The following is an 18,299-nucleotide window of genomic DNA, read 5'->3' on the forward strand; positions in this document are numbered from 1 at the left end:
GCCAAAGGGAAGAAGACTGCTTGCAATTTCTTATGGGACTTCTTGAGTGAATTAGAGAATTTGACTTGAATGTGAGAAGGAAATCTATAGTAGTTTCACTCGGATGAAATCCATAAGAGTTAGTCGATAATGGCCAAAGATTAATCTTTTGAGGCATAAGACTAAATGAATGGTTTCACAGAATCCCAGGTTGGAAGGGACCTCAGGGATCATCTAGTCCAACCTTTCTAGGAAGAGCAGAGTCTAAACAAGATGGCCCAGCAGCCTGTCCAGGCAACTCTTGAAGGTGTCCGACATGGCCAAGTCAACCACTTCCCTGGGGAGATTATTCCAATGGGTGACTGTCCTCACTGTGAAAAATTTTCCTCTGGTGTCCAATCGGAATCTCCCCAAGAGCAACTCGTGTCCATTCCCCCTTGTCCTCTCCATGTGACTCCGTGTAAAAAGGGAGTCTCCATCTTCTTTGTAGCTTCCCCTTAAGTACTGGTACACGGTGATGAGATCCCCTCTGAGCCTCCTTTTCTCAAGGCTGAACAAACCCAGCTCTCCCAGCCTATCCTCATATGGCAGCTTCCCAGCCCTTTGATCATCTTGGTGGCCCTTCTCTGGACCCCTTCCAGCCTGTCCACATCCTTTTGGTAGAACGGTTTCTGAAGGCCTTTTAGGGAACGAAAGACCCTAATGTGTGACACTTGGAGACCTGTTCAGAAAAGTTGCAGTGCTTCTGTATTAGAGATATGGACTAAAAAAAAAAAATCATTATTCCCTCTTAGATTATGGTTTAAACAGTGAAGTTTTCTTTCAGCTCTCTTTTTTAATATAACACTGAAGTCTTTAAGAATGAGGACTTAATACTTCTGGAGTGGTTATCAATGTTTTTAGGTGTTTTGGATTACAGCAACCAATACAGCATGCATGACAAATCTTAGCTCGTTATTTGTATTCTGTGGAGTACTGAGTTAAATGAATTTTCATTTGGAAAAAGAGGGAATACATAAGTGGTCTTCAGTATGTGGGTGTGAGCATGTGCAAGCGTAATATGAAATTATATGAAAGTGTCTCTTGACAACATTGTCTCCTGAGTTAGTGGGATACATCTGTCTAGCTTCAACAGCTTGTCAGATTGTATTGCCAAAACTTCATTCAATATGTATGACCTCCTTGAAAGGTACTCTTGCTGTATGCAAAAAAGCTGGGATGCATAATATGTAGGAAGACTCCATTAAATCTGTCCTACAAACTGTCAAAACTGTCAAGCCCTTGACGTTAATCCAGTAAAGTGCATTTTGCTTTAAGGCTGGGTCCTCCATTAATAACAATTTTTTGGTGTTCTAAAATCTGTTTCAGAATTACCATTTTGAGTCAGAACTGGAAGTTTCTGCTTTGAAACGTGTATCAACAAGCACCATGTTTTAGTTTGCTGCAGTACCTTATTCTGCCTTGCTTTCTTGGAAGTGTCTGTTTCTGATAGAAGCTCTATTTCACCGGTATGGTTTCACACTGGTGAATAAATGCTGAAGAAAAGTAGTAATTGTGCTATTTTAACTTTTTTCATGTTTGGGGAGAAAGGTTGTCAAAATTCTTGATAAACCTTTTGTGGTTGCTAAACCTGAGTCTAAAAATGGTTGAAACGTAAGGTAATTAAGCTCTTCTGAGCAGTAAAGCTCAGAACAATGAGAAGTTGTCTGAACGTTTCAAAATCATGTTCTTCATACAGAGTGTATCAAGGAGTCTTATGAGACCTAAACCATTTTTCTGCTCCTCCTTCCTCAACTGCAAAATATCTTCTATTCCTAAGTGTGGTGGTAGGACAGAGGTGGAGTTAAAGTGAAGCTGCCAGAACGGTTTCAATGACTAGCTTGTTGAAATTTCTGCTAGATGAGTGTCTTGGATGGTGTTCCTAAGCATGAGGTTGCGTTGTGCATTCGTCTTAACCAACCACTATGAACAAGTGTAAGTTATTGGTAGAATAGAAGAATAAGATGACACCTTCTCTCTTTGCATTTCCAGGCAAAAGATCATGATCTTAAAAAAATATTATCTGATATACAATTTATCGCTAATGATGAAACTGTAGGATGTAAGTCTCTTTTTTCTGAAGGTCATATAAACATCCCGTCATTTTGTCATCTGGCTGCTTATGTGGGCATGGGCTGTACATCCCTAAGGTTGAAAGGGTTTAAAGGTGAAGTTTGGCAAGGAGGGAAAGGGACAGTATGAGAAGGGGTGTGTGGACCCAAGTTTTAAGGGCAGCTTATTGTGGGGAAAGTTGCACTATGCCTCTCCAGTTCTTACAGAATGGAAGTGTGGAAACCAAAAATGAAGATACGGCTTATCCCACAAATAGCCAGGCTAAGGAGGTAAGCAACTTCTGAAAGGCTTTGCTGTACCTGTGGTAAATCTTGGCCCTTGACCTATTTGCCTGTCATAGCTCACATTTTATTCATTCCTGCCAAGCAGATGTGACGTACTTAATTTCTTATACACTGTTTAAAATAGACTTGAACTTACAATTAGCTGGATTAACTTATGATTTAACTGGATAATAGCAGAATAATAATCACTATCGCATTTTGAGAATTTTGTGTTGTTATGCAAAGACTTGTACAGCAGATAGAGCAGCACGCTCTATCTATCTCTTGAAGGCTGGCCTGAAGTTAGGTTGCCTTAAGCTGTAGCTTGATACTTAATTCCTTGTCTATGTTGTGTAGTTGTGCTAGTGGAGTGCTGGGAAGTGAAGAATCCAGCTTCTCTTGGCAGCTGCTTCCTCAGGTGCTGGAGCTGGGCTGGATGGAAGACACTTCACTTGCGAAAGACAGTCTAAATGGAAAAATAGTTTAATGTCAGGTTGCAAATGTCATCCTCAGTTATCTCCCTGGGCTATTTTCAAGGTGGGGGGTGGGGTGGTGGTGATGCTATTTGTTCTGCTGGTTTTTTTTGTTCTTCCTTGCAAAGATCATAGATCTGTATTGTCGTCTTTTTGTACTACATAGTATAAAAACTGAGAATAGAAAAGTATGATGCCTACCCAAAAACTCTTAATTTGGAGTACTTTGTGAGCGAAGAGATGGATATATGCTGGTTAGGAAGGTAAGAAAGCCAGCTGGCTGTCATGACAGGCAAGAACCCTAGTATGCTCTAGCAATGTTTTTTATACTGACATGGTTATGTATAGATCCACAGCAGGAGAATTAAAGTGGTCAAGGCTCAGCTGTGTGATTGTTAATCAAGACAGTCTCAGTTGCATCTGTTGACAGAAGTGTGATGGATTTGACCATGTCCTACTCCACTGGTGGAAGAGAGTCAACACTAGTGTTTGTCCAGTATCCCTAAAGACCACCTTCTCTCTTTAGTGCTAAGAGATGTTGGTATTGTCAGGGTTGGTGCCACAGTTCCTGATGCTTCGTGCAGCTTTGGGAACTTCCAGCAGTGCAGGTCATGGCAGGTGAATAGTGCTGTTGTGCTGATGTTGATGCCAGTAGCAGCACGCTTTCCATGAAAGTCAGGTTTTGGCTGCCATGTGCATTGCTGGCATTTGTTGACATTGGGTTCATCAGACTTTGGACCATCAGTGGGGGCATGAGGAGTTTGTTACATTGACTTGCTTTTACATAGTCAGGTATAGCACTGCAGGCTGAAGCTGCCTTTTGTTGCTAAGATCGTCTAGTAATTATTATGCAGTTAGATTGAGATGTATATGTTTAATACGTTATAAAAGTAGCCTGCCTGTAGTTGTTGGAACAAATCAGTAATATCTTCAGGTTTTGCTCCAGGCTGGCAAATAGCTCTGTAGACATGTTGTCAGAGTGAGGCTGAAGTTTCTTAGAGTTGCTTGATTTATATCACACTACTTGCTTGGTAATGTTACCAAGAGAGGGTTACCATTACCCTTGTCAGGATGTTGTTCGGTACCTGCCATCTGTCATCCCACAACAAGGAAGAGAGAAAGACATCTCTTACTATTGTTCTTGCAATACCAAGAAGATCATCGAGGCCCTGCTTTTATATGTGTTTCAGTGCTGTCAAGAGGGACCGTTTCTCACCATTTCAGCTGCATTTCCAGCAGTTCACTTGCGTTATGATACACTCAGGGTCAAGCTCCTAGACTTGTCTTTTTAAAATGATGCCAGGAAAATTTCACTGATGTTTTCAAAGACTTAGCCCTCTGCTTGGAGGTAGTTGTAAGCAATTACGAGGTATGGTGGCCACAGCATTGGCAACAGTCAATGGTATGGCTGCAGTCCTCAGAAACATCCTTATAAAGGAAGATCCTTAGAGAAGACCTGCATTTCAGTGAAACAGTACTGTTCTGTTGAAAGACTGAGGTCGTTCGTCTTGGTAAAGGGTCTGTGCTGTTAAAGCTTTCTCTGTTATTGGTGTAGATGAGGTGGTCTAAAAACATAAGTGAGATTTGCAGTGAAAGGAAGAATTTATCCTGTTTTCTAATAGAAATGTTAAGTTTAAAATCCTAATTTGTGCCTGTGCTCCCTGGCTTGTTCAATGGCACACTGCTTTACCAGGTGTCAGTAGTATCATGTAACTTAATGTGGCTGGTGTTAACTTCAGCCAGTTGTGTAGAAAAGAAAAAAAGGAAAATGATGGCTGCAAACCCCCAGTAAACAGAAACAGCTGCTTTGTCCTGTGTGGTATGCTGAGAGTGGAGTTCATTGGCTTCTGCTGTTAAATTAGACTGTACTGCAAGTTCAGTTAAGGCAGTGTCTATGCAGCGGATGGAGAGCTGGTGCTGGTAACTGCAGTCAGAAAGATCTGCTTCTTGAAGTGCTTAAAACCTGCTAGTTGTGATATTTCTTGCAGAAAGGTAACTTAGGTTGTACACCCCAGTGATCTTTAGCATCAAGAAAGAACTGACTAGAAACTGGGAGTTCATTCCCTTGTGTTGAAACTAAAACCTCGAAGATGGAAAAGGGGAATGCATTAAAGCAGGGAGTGCACATTTTATTCTAATGACACAGCATTTTAAAACTGGTCTAATGATGAAACAATGGCAGTTACTAAAAGTATCTTTCAGAGACATTTCATGTTGTGCGTACCCGATGATCCAAAGAAAGGTCAAGTTTATTCGGATACCTAATTAGCTGCTTGAAGTGTGTGCGTAGGGAGGGAGGACTTGGCTACTACCCAGCAGTACAACTTGAATTTTGCCTCCTTGGGGGGAAATCAGTACAAAGTTCAGTCGCTTTCCCTCTAAGTGTGTCGTAAACTGAAGAATTAGGGTCTGATCTTTAAGCTTAATAAGCTTCCCTGTACAAGTCCTAACTTTTTAGTTCAGGAATACATTTTCTAATTAGGCTAACAGACATGCCTGGTAAGGCAAGTTGCTTCTGAATTTCTACAGCCATCTGAAATGTTTTAGGCATGGTGCTGCGGGGAGGGAGGTGGGAAGGTGCTGCAGGCATGCACAGTTTCTGCAGGAAGTCAGAAGGGAATACAGAGGATGGTATTTATCAGAGCAAATACTGTTTGACTGTCTCGGATGTGACTGAATTTCCTTAGTAGTTAGGAAAGCCCAGGACGTAGTTTCCCTGACCTATTTAAAGTGCTTTGGCTACACCCGTGCATGTCTACCATGGCCAGGTGAGGTGCGTGCCCCAGAAGTTTTCTGGATGTCTTTAAGCCTTGTAACTGCTTGTCCATCTCCGACAACTGATAGTAGACATGTGGAATTAAAATTGGTTTACCTCATTAAAAGGGAAATATCAGGCAAAGTGTGGCACATGCTTTTCTGCCAACAAGGGTAACAAGCAGAGGTAACTGGACTGTGTACTAAAATAACAAAAACATTGCTTCTGACAATCCTTTGCTGAAGTTACTGTCTTAAAAGGGGACAAAATGGATGCCTGGAATTGGCAACTAAGCTGTTGCAGCAAAACAATGGAATTTTTCTGTATGTACTTTCCTGGACATCTAACGCATTGCAGCAAAATGCAAGTGAACATTGTGGGGTGAGCACTGCAGCAGGATGGAGGAAGCTTGCTGTTACACATCAGGGGATAAAGCACATGCTCTCTTCTTGCTTTCTTATGGAAAATATGACCTGGAGAGCATCATTAGGACTTCCTGGTTTGTGTTTTGAAGGCTTATTGCTGCCAACCTTGCAAAGGCCTGCAAATATGCTTGTGAGTTTGACTGACTGCTTTGAAATCTGGAGAAAATAAAGGAAGCCGTCTGACTTCCTTTCTAGATGACTGCCTCTCAGATTTCTTCTGGCTTGCAGAGGAATACCTTTGATAAACCTCAAGAAGATTGTGCAATGCAGAAGGAAGGGAAACAAGCATGTGCCCTTTTCTCCGTGCAGGCTTGTGTTCTTGGTGTTACAGACCATCACGTGAACCTCCTCTTCTACAGCAGGAGTGGTTCTTGCTTCGATACTTTACCTTAGACTGCCAAATATGTTTCCTTATATCCTAATATAAAAATAGATCAGGAGAAGGCAGGGAGCGGTTGTAGCAATGGGATAGAGTGCTGTAGAAGTTGGAAAAGAGCTCGTGTTGTCCTGAAATGCTGAACTTCTGTTTGGTTTGTCGTGAAGGTCTCTTCTGGTTTTGAGTTCCCTCACTACCAAAAGATGTCTCACTGAGGTCCTCAGACTTTCACTCTTAGAGGATTATAAGGGCACATCCCTTAGTCTGTGCTTCAGAAAGCTCAGACAGCACTTCAAGAGAGGAGGAGTGCCACTGCTCTGTTGCAAATCAAGCATGAGTATCACGCAAGTAAGGGCACCAAATGAGCTCTGTGTGTCAGCAAGGGTTCCCTTTGTAAGCATCAGAAAAACAATTTTTTAACCCTGGTATCATAATGTTGGTGTCACAAGGAAATTACTATAAAATGGATAAATCTATAGCTCAAAGTAGACATTTATGAGTGATAATTACTTGTGATTAAAAGTCTAATAGTAGAATTAAGTTGCATCTGAGTAAAACACAAACTACTGTATCACTGTCTCCAGAGGTTTAGAAACAGAATTCTTTATTGACCCAGATGTATTGTTTTTATAGTCATTAAAATGACTCACCAAAATACATAGCAGCGGACAGCAAAATAGCAACTACATAGCCATAATTAGTATCTGGGAGAAGAAAAATCTTAATTGACGATCAAAAGTTGTTAATGATGAAGCCTCAGATGAGTAGTGAGCTAGTGATGGGTTCTGAGATCATCTGCTATCTTGTGAAAAGTTTTTTGTTCGAGTGATGCTGTAATTCCCTTCGCTACCCAGTTAACCTCCATCTGCTCCAAGAAGTTTTTCTGTCCCTTTCTGTGCTCTGAGGACAATAGATAACCTGCACTGTGGAAACACTGGTGTCTCCGTTTTCTGCATCTTAGTATTCTGAATTAAAGAAGATAAAGATCCCAGTGTTCATGTTAGAGTGTAACTTTCAGTATGAAAACTTCATCTCTGCAAAGCATAGTAAATTGAGTGTAGCGTGTGTTGGGTACACAGTGAGTCTTATCTGATTTGATACGACTGACAGCATTTCATTATGAAATTTCTTGAACCCTTTTGTGACAAAACCTGAACTAGTTTGTTCTGTAGGTAAGACTGAGTAGATCTACGAACAGACTAACTTAGGCAAGATGCTAGGCTTGTGGAAGGAGTGAATTAGATGCTGCCAGCTGTTAAGTGTTTAATGGTTAAGCAAAGTACATAAGCAGGCGTTTTAATGGGAGAAGATGGGTTAAGAAACTATGCATCTAAAATTGTTATAGAATGGAGAATTGCAGCTCTTCGGTAGTTGTTTTTCTTGACCCCATCAAACTATTTACTGATTGCTTGTGCAGATGATTTAGAGTATTGAGAAATTCTTCCTGTTGAGATAAACTGCACTGTGTTGCCAGTGGCTGTCATCGTGGAGATGCCACGTTAGAGGGCAGCTGCAGAATCGAGCTTGCACAATGCCTTGCTTGTGGAGCTGTTGTTTGACTTGCTCACTGGCCAGTTGCATCATTTCTATCTCCTGGGTTTGGGTTTAGTTGGCTGCAGATGAGGATTTAATCTGGGCTTGCCCTCTGCTTACTGCTAGGGGAATAAGGATGTGGGATAGGGATAGCAGGCAGGTGGTGGTGCACCGAAGAGAGGGCATGGCCTCTTCAGGGAGGCCAGCTCTTCATGAGCCCACCCATGCTCAGTCAGTCAGCTTCTTGGTAAACTGCCTAGTTTACCGCTCAAATTTTAAGGCTAGATTAAATACCAAAGCTCTTGTCCAAGAAGTAAAAGCATGAGTAAAAACTCAATTTGGCAATTGTTTTGCCTTGACAATTGTGGTGGCATTTGAAACTGATGTGCTATGACTGCACTAGTCAGAGTGTTTATGGGATGTTCCACTTTATGTAGTGAGTGGTCTGTTGTATGAGTGGAAATATGACAGCTTTATTTTTTTGAAATGCCTTTCTGTCTGAAAACCTGTTCCTCTTCTGTTTTGACAGTGGAAAACTCTTTTCTTTACCACTTGCATGTAATATTGTAAATAATGAATTGTCTATGCAAATACCCTTTGGGTACTGCTGGACGACTTGAGTTGAGCTTTTGGCCACCTGGGACTTGTATTCTAAACACCTGTAAAACCCATTCCTCCAACCTTTACCTTCTGCCCTTTCCTCCAGGGAGAGGGAGAGTCAGTAAACTTGGAGGATTTTGCCTCTGACTCCTCTGCTACAAAGTATCTGGTGCTTTGAGTTACCACAGCAAGTACAGCTGGAGGAGTTACCATGTTGCCCTTATTTGATTATTTCTTCTTAGTAATTTTGAGCTCTGTGATTCTGAACATAGTCAAAAGGTTAATCCATAATCTTATCCAGTAAGATTTTGTAAATGCTTTTTCATCTTAAAATCACAGGTCTCCATCAGTTTAGTGAATCACTTCCCCAGACTTTGCCTTGCTTCGGCTCGTGATGCTTCTCCTTTTGGTCTCAACAGATGTTTATTTTCCTAATAATTGAGAACAGTGGATATGCTAAAAGTACCTGTGTGGAGGATGCTACAAGGAAAAGCTTAGCAAACTAAAAAAAAAAATATTTGGTGTTTGTTCAAAATGAGGGCATGCTAGGGCTGAGCCTTTTTTGAGGTATGCACCCTTGATTAACCAATTAATCTAATCTTTGCTACTGGTGTCAGGCTTTCTCATCCTTTTAGGCTGAAGTGTGCTAGCGATGTATGCGCATCTAGGCTGCAGAGTCTCCCCACATTCTCCTCCTTGCAGCGCTCTGAGATAAAGTTAGCACATCAGTAAATGCAGTTGCTTGCAGTTCCTTGGCCCCTGCCTCACAGAACGTGTTTATGTTGTAATTCTCTCTGAAAACGTTGCCTGATCTTTCGGGGGAAAGAGGTGATAGGAGCTAAACTGTCAACTTAATTTTCCTCGCTGTCCACAAGCATAGGTCAAAGGCCTGGAATAAAACCTCTGGGACAAAGTTCAAGCCAAGCTGTTGTTTATGTGGTCTTGTGTGCTGCTTGGGCTTGGGCTGAGATGAGGTAGCGGTGTGTTAATGACTTAGGTTTTAAATTCCTTGTGTCCCCTTTGGAAGCCTTGCTTTAGTGGGATACTGTTGCATGCACCTATCCCGAGGGGGCACGTGGCTGAATTCAAGACTGGAGAGCTTTCCCGGGGCTCATCTAAGAAAGGAGGCACCCTCTTGTGATCACAAACACATCATTACTGGAAGGCTTGTTACAAAGCTTGGAGGCATTTAGGAGGAGAGTTTTGGAAAGCTGGTTTTGTCTGTTTTTGTTTCCTCCTCTTTCACTGTTAGGAGGAAAGCAGTAATTAATACAGCTGGATGTTAAATGCAGCATTTTCTGTTGGCTCCGACTTCTTTCTAGTATTCAGTTTCCAGACTTAGCACAGACAGACGGTAGCAGTCAAGTCTTTCAGTTTAGGACTCTTCTTAGGAGGAAAAATGTTCAGTGATGATCTGTGCTTAACATAGATTTTCTTATCTTAGAGATACATAACAGCCTAATATAGAAATAGTTAACTTTGTTATAAAATGGAGAGCTTAATGTACTGGTATTGGCAAAGGATCTGGAAGCATGAACTCTGGCTAGCAGCTTCATAAGCTTATAGATGAAGAAGAAATAACTTGAAGGTTCGTTCACTCTTGAAGTGGTGTCCAAAATACACAGTTTCGGAAAGTTGCTGGGATGCATAGTCTCAATTCTAAGTCTGTCCTTATTAGGATGATTTCAGATGTGCATCGTTGCTTCCCCCGCCCCCCTCCATGCTGGAGCAACATCTTAAAGTGCAATGTTCTCTGTAAACTCATGCACAGTATGATGCCTGTAGTTGTGCTGTTAGATGTATCAGAAAACGGTATCTAAGAACTTGATTTGAGAAAAAGCAACTTTTAAAAGGTTGTGTGCTGGTTGGTCGTTTTGGGGTTCGTCTAGGTTTTTTAGCATTGTATCCTGAATAAACTGGCATGATTGATAGGAGACAGCAAAGAGATAAGTATGGCAGAGCTGGGTAGTGATGTTAAAATAAACCAAGCAGTGACTTGATGAAGCTTATGGCTGTCGGATAATCCTCAAATGGTGATGCTTGGGTAACATTTTTTCCTTCTCCTGGAGAAGTAAATCCTGGAAGTGTCGCAGTTAATGAAGGAATTGACTGTACATGTACTTAGAAATATTAAGCCAAACTTCCTTGCATCACCTTCATCCTTGTACTTTGTCTGACTCGCATTTTTTTAGAATGTCTTTTACAAAATGACTTGCTAAGTGTGCTGATAATAATAAAAGTCAAATGTGAGTAAGTCAAGAGCTTTGTATGATGAAGCAAGAATGGGGGGTTTGGAAACGGAAAACTGATTTTTAGTATCTCCTGAAAGAATGCTTAGGAAATAACTTTTTCTACAGCAAAGTATAAACATAGCATGGTCTAAGCACTGCAAGTGGGCAGTCTTTATCCAGAGCAATTAATTGTTGACAATAGTTTTACTATAAACAAATTCATCCACAGCGTTGGTGACTTATGATGTCATTGAAAGGCTTCCACTGAGGAGGATGGTCCCGAGTCTAAATTTGAGCTCGGGGTTGTATTTTGTTTGTGCTTCTTGCTGATGAGAAGAGTATGAAGGAGCATGGAGAATATGCTCATGTCCGAAAGCAGCTAAGGCACTTGGCAATCTTTGTAAGAGTGTATTTGTCCAGTAAACATAATGTAATAGGATCTAGTCGATTCCCAAATGTAGAAGATATGCTGTAATGGAAATTGTGTTAAGATTTCAGTACTGCTTTGAAAAGTCTTCAATTGCAGAGCTTTAGAGGTGCTTTTTATGGTCAATGTGTACGATTCACTTTTACCATCTTTTTTTAAAATCTTTCAAGACTAAATTAGTTTTCATTTTTTCAGTCTGGTACTAAGTGCAACATTTTGTATTACTCTTTATTGGGGTGTGTGTGATCAGATCAGCATAACTGAAATTGGGAATATTGTCTGCAAAGGTAGCCGTCAAATTGCTTTCAAAAGTAAAAAATGCAAGGATGCCCTCTCGATCACTATGCTTAACATACAGCAGCCACCAGTCTGTTGTAGCGTGGCATTGAGAGGATTAATATAAGAGGAGGGTAATTGCATCCAAGTTCCTAGTTTTCTGTGCAGTGAATGAAAATTTTTTCTAGTTTTCCTTGCTTCTTGACAGAAAAACCTTCCCAAATATACCTGTTTGTTAAATTTAATTTCATGAGAATTGGACACTGCTACTTTTAGATTTGTTTTAAACTGGAGGAGGCGCCTAAATTATGCTATGTTAAAACAAAAGCCGAACATGTGCCGAGTAGCTGTTGCACTACTTATATGTTTGGAAGACCCAGTTACTAGGAATAGGCACTTAACTTAAAAATAGGTCGGTTGTCATGTATAGATGTTTAAATGAAGCATACAAAGCTCGTATTGGCTCTTATAAAAGCATTAGTGTATCTCCCGGTAAGTGTAAAGTGATAACAGCCTGATGGAATTGTTTCAATACAAATTACCTTTTCCTTGCTTTACAGGAAAATCTTCACTGACGATTCAGTTTGTGGAAGGACAGTTTGTTGATTCATATGATCCAACCATAGAGAACAGTAAGTGAATCACTTTCAAGCTGCTCTTCTGTACCTAACTAACTTTTATCGGAAGCCATTGTGGTTATACATATTACTTACGTGGGCATTTACATATTAGCATTAAAGCTCATTAATTAAGTGTTAAGCACTGCTTTAGAAGATTACTAAAACTTATCAAGTTTACAGTATTTCAGCATGGAAATCACTGTGTGCCTGTTTCTCCAAACAGCTAAACTGTCTTTCAACAATAAATGAAGGAAAACCAAATCAATCTGACTAAAATGCATCTCATTCTTGTATTATATGTATGCTGTTGGACATCTACTTCCACTAATATAGTCAGGGCACTTCAAATTAAGTATGTCGTACCTATATGAAAATGTGCCACTACATAGAAGTGTTCCAAAGCCTCAAATGTCTCATTTGATCAGTATATCCCAATGAACACAAAGCCAGCCATCCCAGTCAGGAGCAAATGACTACCTTAGAAGCTAGACATGCTGTGGCCACAATAACATGATAGTCTTTTAAATTACTCATTTCCAGCTGCTTGATAACAAGCCTGGTACGCAAGCAGCTTGCTGCAAATACTGGGTAACTGACTTCTGAAGTGTCTCTTATTCTCTTAACATTTTTTTTTATATAGTGCCTTTGTGAATAGTTAGCATAGCAGGTAGGTAAATCTACTAATATTAAAAATGCTGCCAAAAGCAACAAGTCACTTCAGAGGCGAGTTACTTGGTATTTGTTACAGTCCAACCACCGCTTTCGGAGCTAGTAGTAGCCATGAAGTACTTGAGCAACTGTGGTGCTAGGCTGAGTAACTTGGTCCTATTGGCTGATGTTAATCATGGCAAGTAAAACCTTGATATCGTGATCCTAACCTTGGAGTGCTTGAATTTTAATGACTTCTGAAATGCAGGGGTAGCACGTGTTTCTTCTGTTTTGAACTTGTGCAGTAGGATGTTGACCCTGTGGGATACTCTGGAATTTTGAATGAAGTGACCAGCAGAACAAGGTTTCTTTTGGGTATATATGGTAATAATTACAAATCAGTAGCTCTCAGCATATTTTACTCAGGATTGTTTTATTGCTTAGAACTAAAATTCAAATGCTAATTTTTGAGAAGCTCTAAATTTGCTTCAGAGAGCCAGGGTGGATAATTTGCCCCTTGACCTGAATGATTTGTTAGTCCTTATACAGATGTCATTAATAGTAACATTTTCCATCATCCCTTTTTACTTTGTTAGAATTATAAATAAGGTTTGTTTTTAATTAGAGCTGCTGACAAAATATTGGGGATTAAGCTTCTATATTTTAAATCTTAGTATCAGTTGGGACATGTTATTTTTCACTGTCTGTGCAATATAAATACAAATCACTTAAAGTAATATTTTAGTTTTATGCAGGTATATGGAAATGATTAAAGCTTGAGAAACATGGAGTCAAAATCCCTCCAAAATACTGAGTCTGTATCTTTTTTAAGATTTTGACACCTTGGCTTGTTTCATCCTTTACAGGCTCTTGTCCATAGAAACCTATTGTCTGTAACTGCTAGTAACTTCATAGTTGTATGTCTCACACTGGTAGCATTTATTAACTATATGAAAATACACTGAATGAATTCTGCGTTTATTTGGCTCTTGTAGTCTGCTTGATCGATCTCCATTCTAAACACTGAGCTTGTTATGGCCATGAAAACTTTCTTGGGCAGGGGCATCTTAAGACTTTTCAACTTATCACTTGATTTCTTCTTTGTTTGGAAAACAGCATTATTCACTTGGTGAAAGTCTTGTGAGCTGCGGCATTGCTGGAGGAATTTGCTTTCTGAAAGGTAGAGAATCGAAGGGCCTTTCTTGCATCAGAACACTTTGCTGAGAAGTAGGGATTGAAAACGTCAAAGATGTGCCCTGAGATTCAAAACAGTAGGAAGTCTGTCCCATCCTTAAGCCCTGTAAGGCCTGATGGAGAGACTTCTTTAAAAATGCTTCTGTGAAGAATGGAGGAGATAACACTTTCAAACTTACCACTAAAATGTAAAAGATATTGAAGGTATCTTTTTTTAAGGAAGGCGTGTGCAACTAGTTTTGATGGGATTAGTATTAAACCATTCTTTTGACCTAAGCTCTTAATCTTTTTAAAATCCTTGTTCCAAATATAAAACTTTGATCAATCCAGTCTTTTGACACTCCCAGCTGTATATTTCTGCTTCTGTGCAGGGTCATATGACAAAGTAGGTAATGAATTCTTTTATTGTTTTCCTAGCTTGTAATTTCAAATCTGGTTGACGATGCTGGCAAAAGGGGTTGAGAAGTCCAGATTCCTGTACTAGGGTCGGTGTTGGAGAACGCTGTGTTTTTCCAGTGCTTGTTTTAGCAGGTTATAAAACCTTTTTAATTTCATCTAGTGACTGAGTCTACATTAGCGTCACAAAATACACAGGATAAAGAATAGTCCAGCCTATGTGATTTCTGTTTTGTCTACAGAAAATTGTTACTGATAATTTATTACAGTGTCCTGCCAGCACTGATGAAAGGGTAGAAAGCTGCCGTGCTGCTGGTAGCTTAATCTTTATAATTTTTGTCTTCAAATAGTAAAACTTGCACAAAAATCGAGTCTAAAGCTAAATTGTATAGAAGGTAAGCTATAGTTAAGCTCTTACAGGACCAAGTTTTATGGCATGTAAGACTTGAGCAATAGGAATAAGACCTAGTATTCTAGTAGTTTCATTTCTCCAGTGAAAAGATCTCTACCTTCTTTGGAAGCAGTAAAGGGGGGAAAAAAGGTGCATCAGGTTTCACTTAGTGTTTAACAAAGTCAGTACCACTTTGCTGCTGCTTTTCACCTTTTGCTTCTATTGCATTAGACCCAGAAAATTAATTTATTTAAGCTACTGAGCATGCTGAATTTAGTTTTTTCTAGTAAATCTGTGTATTGGGAAGAGTAACTTGTAGCATTTCGTGGCAGCAGCAGAGGTGAGAGTTAATTGCTTAGCAAAATAGAATTTCCCTTCTTGAATGTCCCGACAGGAGTGACACCACGATGGGAGCTATTCTTAAGACAGGAAGGTTGAGAAACTAGTGGAATGATTGCCTGCAGGAGTGTTGGAAAGAGGAGGAAGATCCTTGCAGAGCAGGAGTGTGTGGAGGGAGTCTGTGTGGACACTGAGCTGGGTGAGGCTCTGAAGGCAGAGTAGCTCAGATGAGCTAAGACCAGAACAATTTAAAATGCAAGGATTTTACTGGAATAAAAACTAGAACCTTGATTTGGAACTCAAAGCAAATAGGTCAAATGGAATAGATAATGAAGACATAGACATAACTGCCCCCACCCCCATCTTTGCAGGGATGTTTCTGATTACCATTAATTCAGTTGTTTTGTGTTGCAGAAAAGCTGACTGACTGCCCAAGTCTCAAAAAATGTTTCTTCCAGCTCCTCTGAGGCCTGCCTGTCTGCTTTCTGCTTTTCTTTGCAGTTTCAGAGAAGCTTCTAGCACTGTGCTGCTCTCTGTCTTCCTTTCTCCCCTAAACAGGCTCAGTAGCTCCCTAAGGGGAGGAACAGTCTTCCTCCAAGGGCTTCCTACCTTCATCCCATGTGTTTTAATACACTTGTGATTAGAAGCATATCAGAGAAGGGAAAGGGGCTGGAGGCACCCTAGTAGTTATGGAGGGGATACCTATAGGTTTAGATGGGTCTGCTAGAAGCTTCTTTAAGGCTAAACTTCGTCCATGTATTTCATGGCAGGTGCACTGGAAGGGTGAAGTATGCTTCTTCCCAGGAGTTGCTGGTGAGCAGCCTTCTCAAGGGGTGGAAATGAGGCTTCTGCAAAATATCAAAAATAGCTCTGTTGCATTACACATCTCAGCGTTGTAAAAGGTGTCCTGGCAGTTTAGTGATAGGCATTGGCTTTAGAATGGAGACAAGAAGAAAGGGATGCAGAAGGTAGTAACCGAGGAACGCTTACAAGGTGGCTGTATTTAACCACCAGCTAGTAGCTCTGTGGGAATAATGATACACCACTCTCATACCTTTACTAAGTGTCACTATTGATCTGAAAGTCTGTGTTCATATGCCTGGTACTAATTTCTTATAATGTCTTGTTTTCACAGCAGCTGTCTTTTGACTTGCATGTGGAAATCGTTTCATTCATGTTAGTGTAATTGAAATATACTTGATCTTATGGTAACAATCAGCAGCAGCTCATGGAGTTGCCACATAAGTTACACTTCTGCTGAAGTGTAGCAGCATTCAGGGCTGTGCTCTGCATCTAATTTTACCAGGACTTTCTCTGACAGCAAAATGGCTTTAATTCTGTGCAACACAGCTGTTGACTGCTGCACCCTGAACTGTGTGCATAGCTCTGTTTGGTGCTGTGCTGTTCACTGCAGCACTGAATTCTCCAGGTTTCAGCAATGCATCAGAACTAGAAACAGTTGTAGGTGAAGGTGGGGATTGCAGCTTTCCTCATATAGCTACACTCGAGTTATGCGTTGCAAGCTATAAGCACGTACTTTTCTGATATCTGTGTGCTTCGGGGAGCTATAACAGGCTTTACCCATGGTTCTGCTGATGAGCAGCGTTTCACAGATGCTAACATTATGACTAGGACTGCAGAGTTTGTTCAGGTCTGCTGAAATCTGTCCTTGTCATACCAGGAAGAGCCATACTGTGCCATGATCGTGTTATCGGTTGTTTGTCTTGCTCAAGGGCACAGCAGAAGGCAATGTGTCCCAGGATTGGTAGGTGATGGAATTGGAAGTAAAGACTTCCTCTTGATCAAGGGGACCTGTGAATCACTAACAGCATTTCATAGAGCTCCAGGTTTTTCCCAGGAGTAAATTCTTACCAGGAATATTTTTTAAAAGCTTCAGCAAAGAAACGGGAGTCATTAATGATGACTGCATCAAAGCAGATTTGTGTTCTTGCAGTGGGCTGTTCCTAGTGCTACAAGCCTCTGCACTGAACTAACAGTTCTCCTCACCCAGTCTGTGGTGACGCCACCACTGTTTCCCTTCCCCCGGCTCTGTCACATTCCGCTTCCACTACTGATGATGGTGATGTCTTTGCTGGGTCTATTCTAGGCTTCTAGAATAGTCTGAAAAAGCTGCCGTCTGTCTCTGTCCCTTTTTAAATATTAACTTCATGAGGCTCTTGAAGCTTCTTTGATTGCTGAGTGCTTTCATGTGTACGTGAAGTGTCAAGAGACTAGAGACTGTTACTTTTAATATACCCGGTAATGCAGTACCTCTCCAGATGAGTCTGTTTTCCCTCTGATTTGAAGGAGCGGTACTGTATATAGCAACGCTGCATCTTAACATCTGTTCAAATGATTGCTTCTGTCCCCACCACAGTATTCACGCAGGGCAAAAAGCCGTTGTGGATTCTTGCTTCATGACCCTAAAATTTTGTGCAGCGCTGACAACAGCGTCCAGACAGTGGCTTGATAGCAGCTTGCACACACATCTGCTAAAGCAGCTTTCTCGGGGGATGGGCAGGGTAAGGTAGGAGCTCGCTCTCTGAGGCTCCGCTTCAGATTGCCCTTGTCAGTATTGTAATGGAAGCTGTAGGTACACTTTACATTGTTTAGACGCTCTGCATTAGTTTGGATTTGCTGTTTGAATTATTCCCCTTTTTAAAAAGGGTGCTTTGATTCACTAGGTGGGCTGAAACCTCCAGTTTCAGATATTTCAGCCCACTTACTCAAGATAATGCTCACATTGTGGAGGCTCAACAGGGCAACAGGCATTGGTGGGGAAGAGGAAAGTTGGTGAATTTCAGCTTCTAGGAGAGCCTTTACAAAACTCAGAAGGCGTAGGCAGGGGGCTGCACAGCGGGATTGAGAACATTCAGCTTTGCAGCTTTGGGAAGCTGTTGGACAATTTAGAGTATGATGAACAGGTCACTGCAGCATTAGCTATTTCCCTGCTCATCACTGCAAGGAAAGATGAAGCTTCTTAGGACTGTTAGTGTTGGGGAAAACCACCTCAACCAGAGGACAACACAAATTTCACTCAACGTATCAGTACTGCCCAGTAATTGTGTCTTGAGTGCAACACTAAGGCGAAGCTCTGAAGCCAAGGTTTGTGTGCTCTGGTTGGTACATATAGTGCTCGGTAGTACATTATTCCTACAAGAGCTGCGACACTGTTTGCTTTTGCAGTTACATAATACAAACAGTCAGTATGATTCCTCGGCTCACGGTGCGTTGGCATTTCGTGAATCTGAGGAAGAGAAG

The 18,299-nt window shown here is 40.9% G+C and overlaps 1 protein-coding gene across 2 annotated transcripts in view; it reads left to right on the forward strand.

Moving 5' to 3' along the window:
• RHEB (Ras homolog, mTORC1 binding) overlaps positions 1 to 18,299 on the forward strand; it is a 42,937-nt gene that overhangs the window by 7,907 nt on the left and 16,731 nt on the right. For both annotated transcript variants that reach the window (XM_064445086.1, XM_064445085.1), the window contains exon 2: positions 12,011 to 12,082. In XM_064445086.1, coding sequence (XP_064301156.1) covers positions 12,011 to 12,082 — 72 coding nt within the window. The remainder of the gene's footprint in view (positions 1 to 12,010; positions 12,083 to 18,299) is intronic.

The sequence above is a fragment of the Phalacrocorax carbo genome, chromosome 2 (genome assembly GCF_963921805.1).
Source record: "Phalacrocorax carbo chromosome 2, bPhaCar2.1, whole genome shotgun sequence".
Lineage (NCBI taxonomy): Eukaryota > Metazoa > Chordata > Aves > Suliformes > Phalacrocoracidae > Phalacrocorax > Phalacrocorax carbo.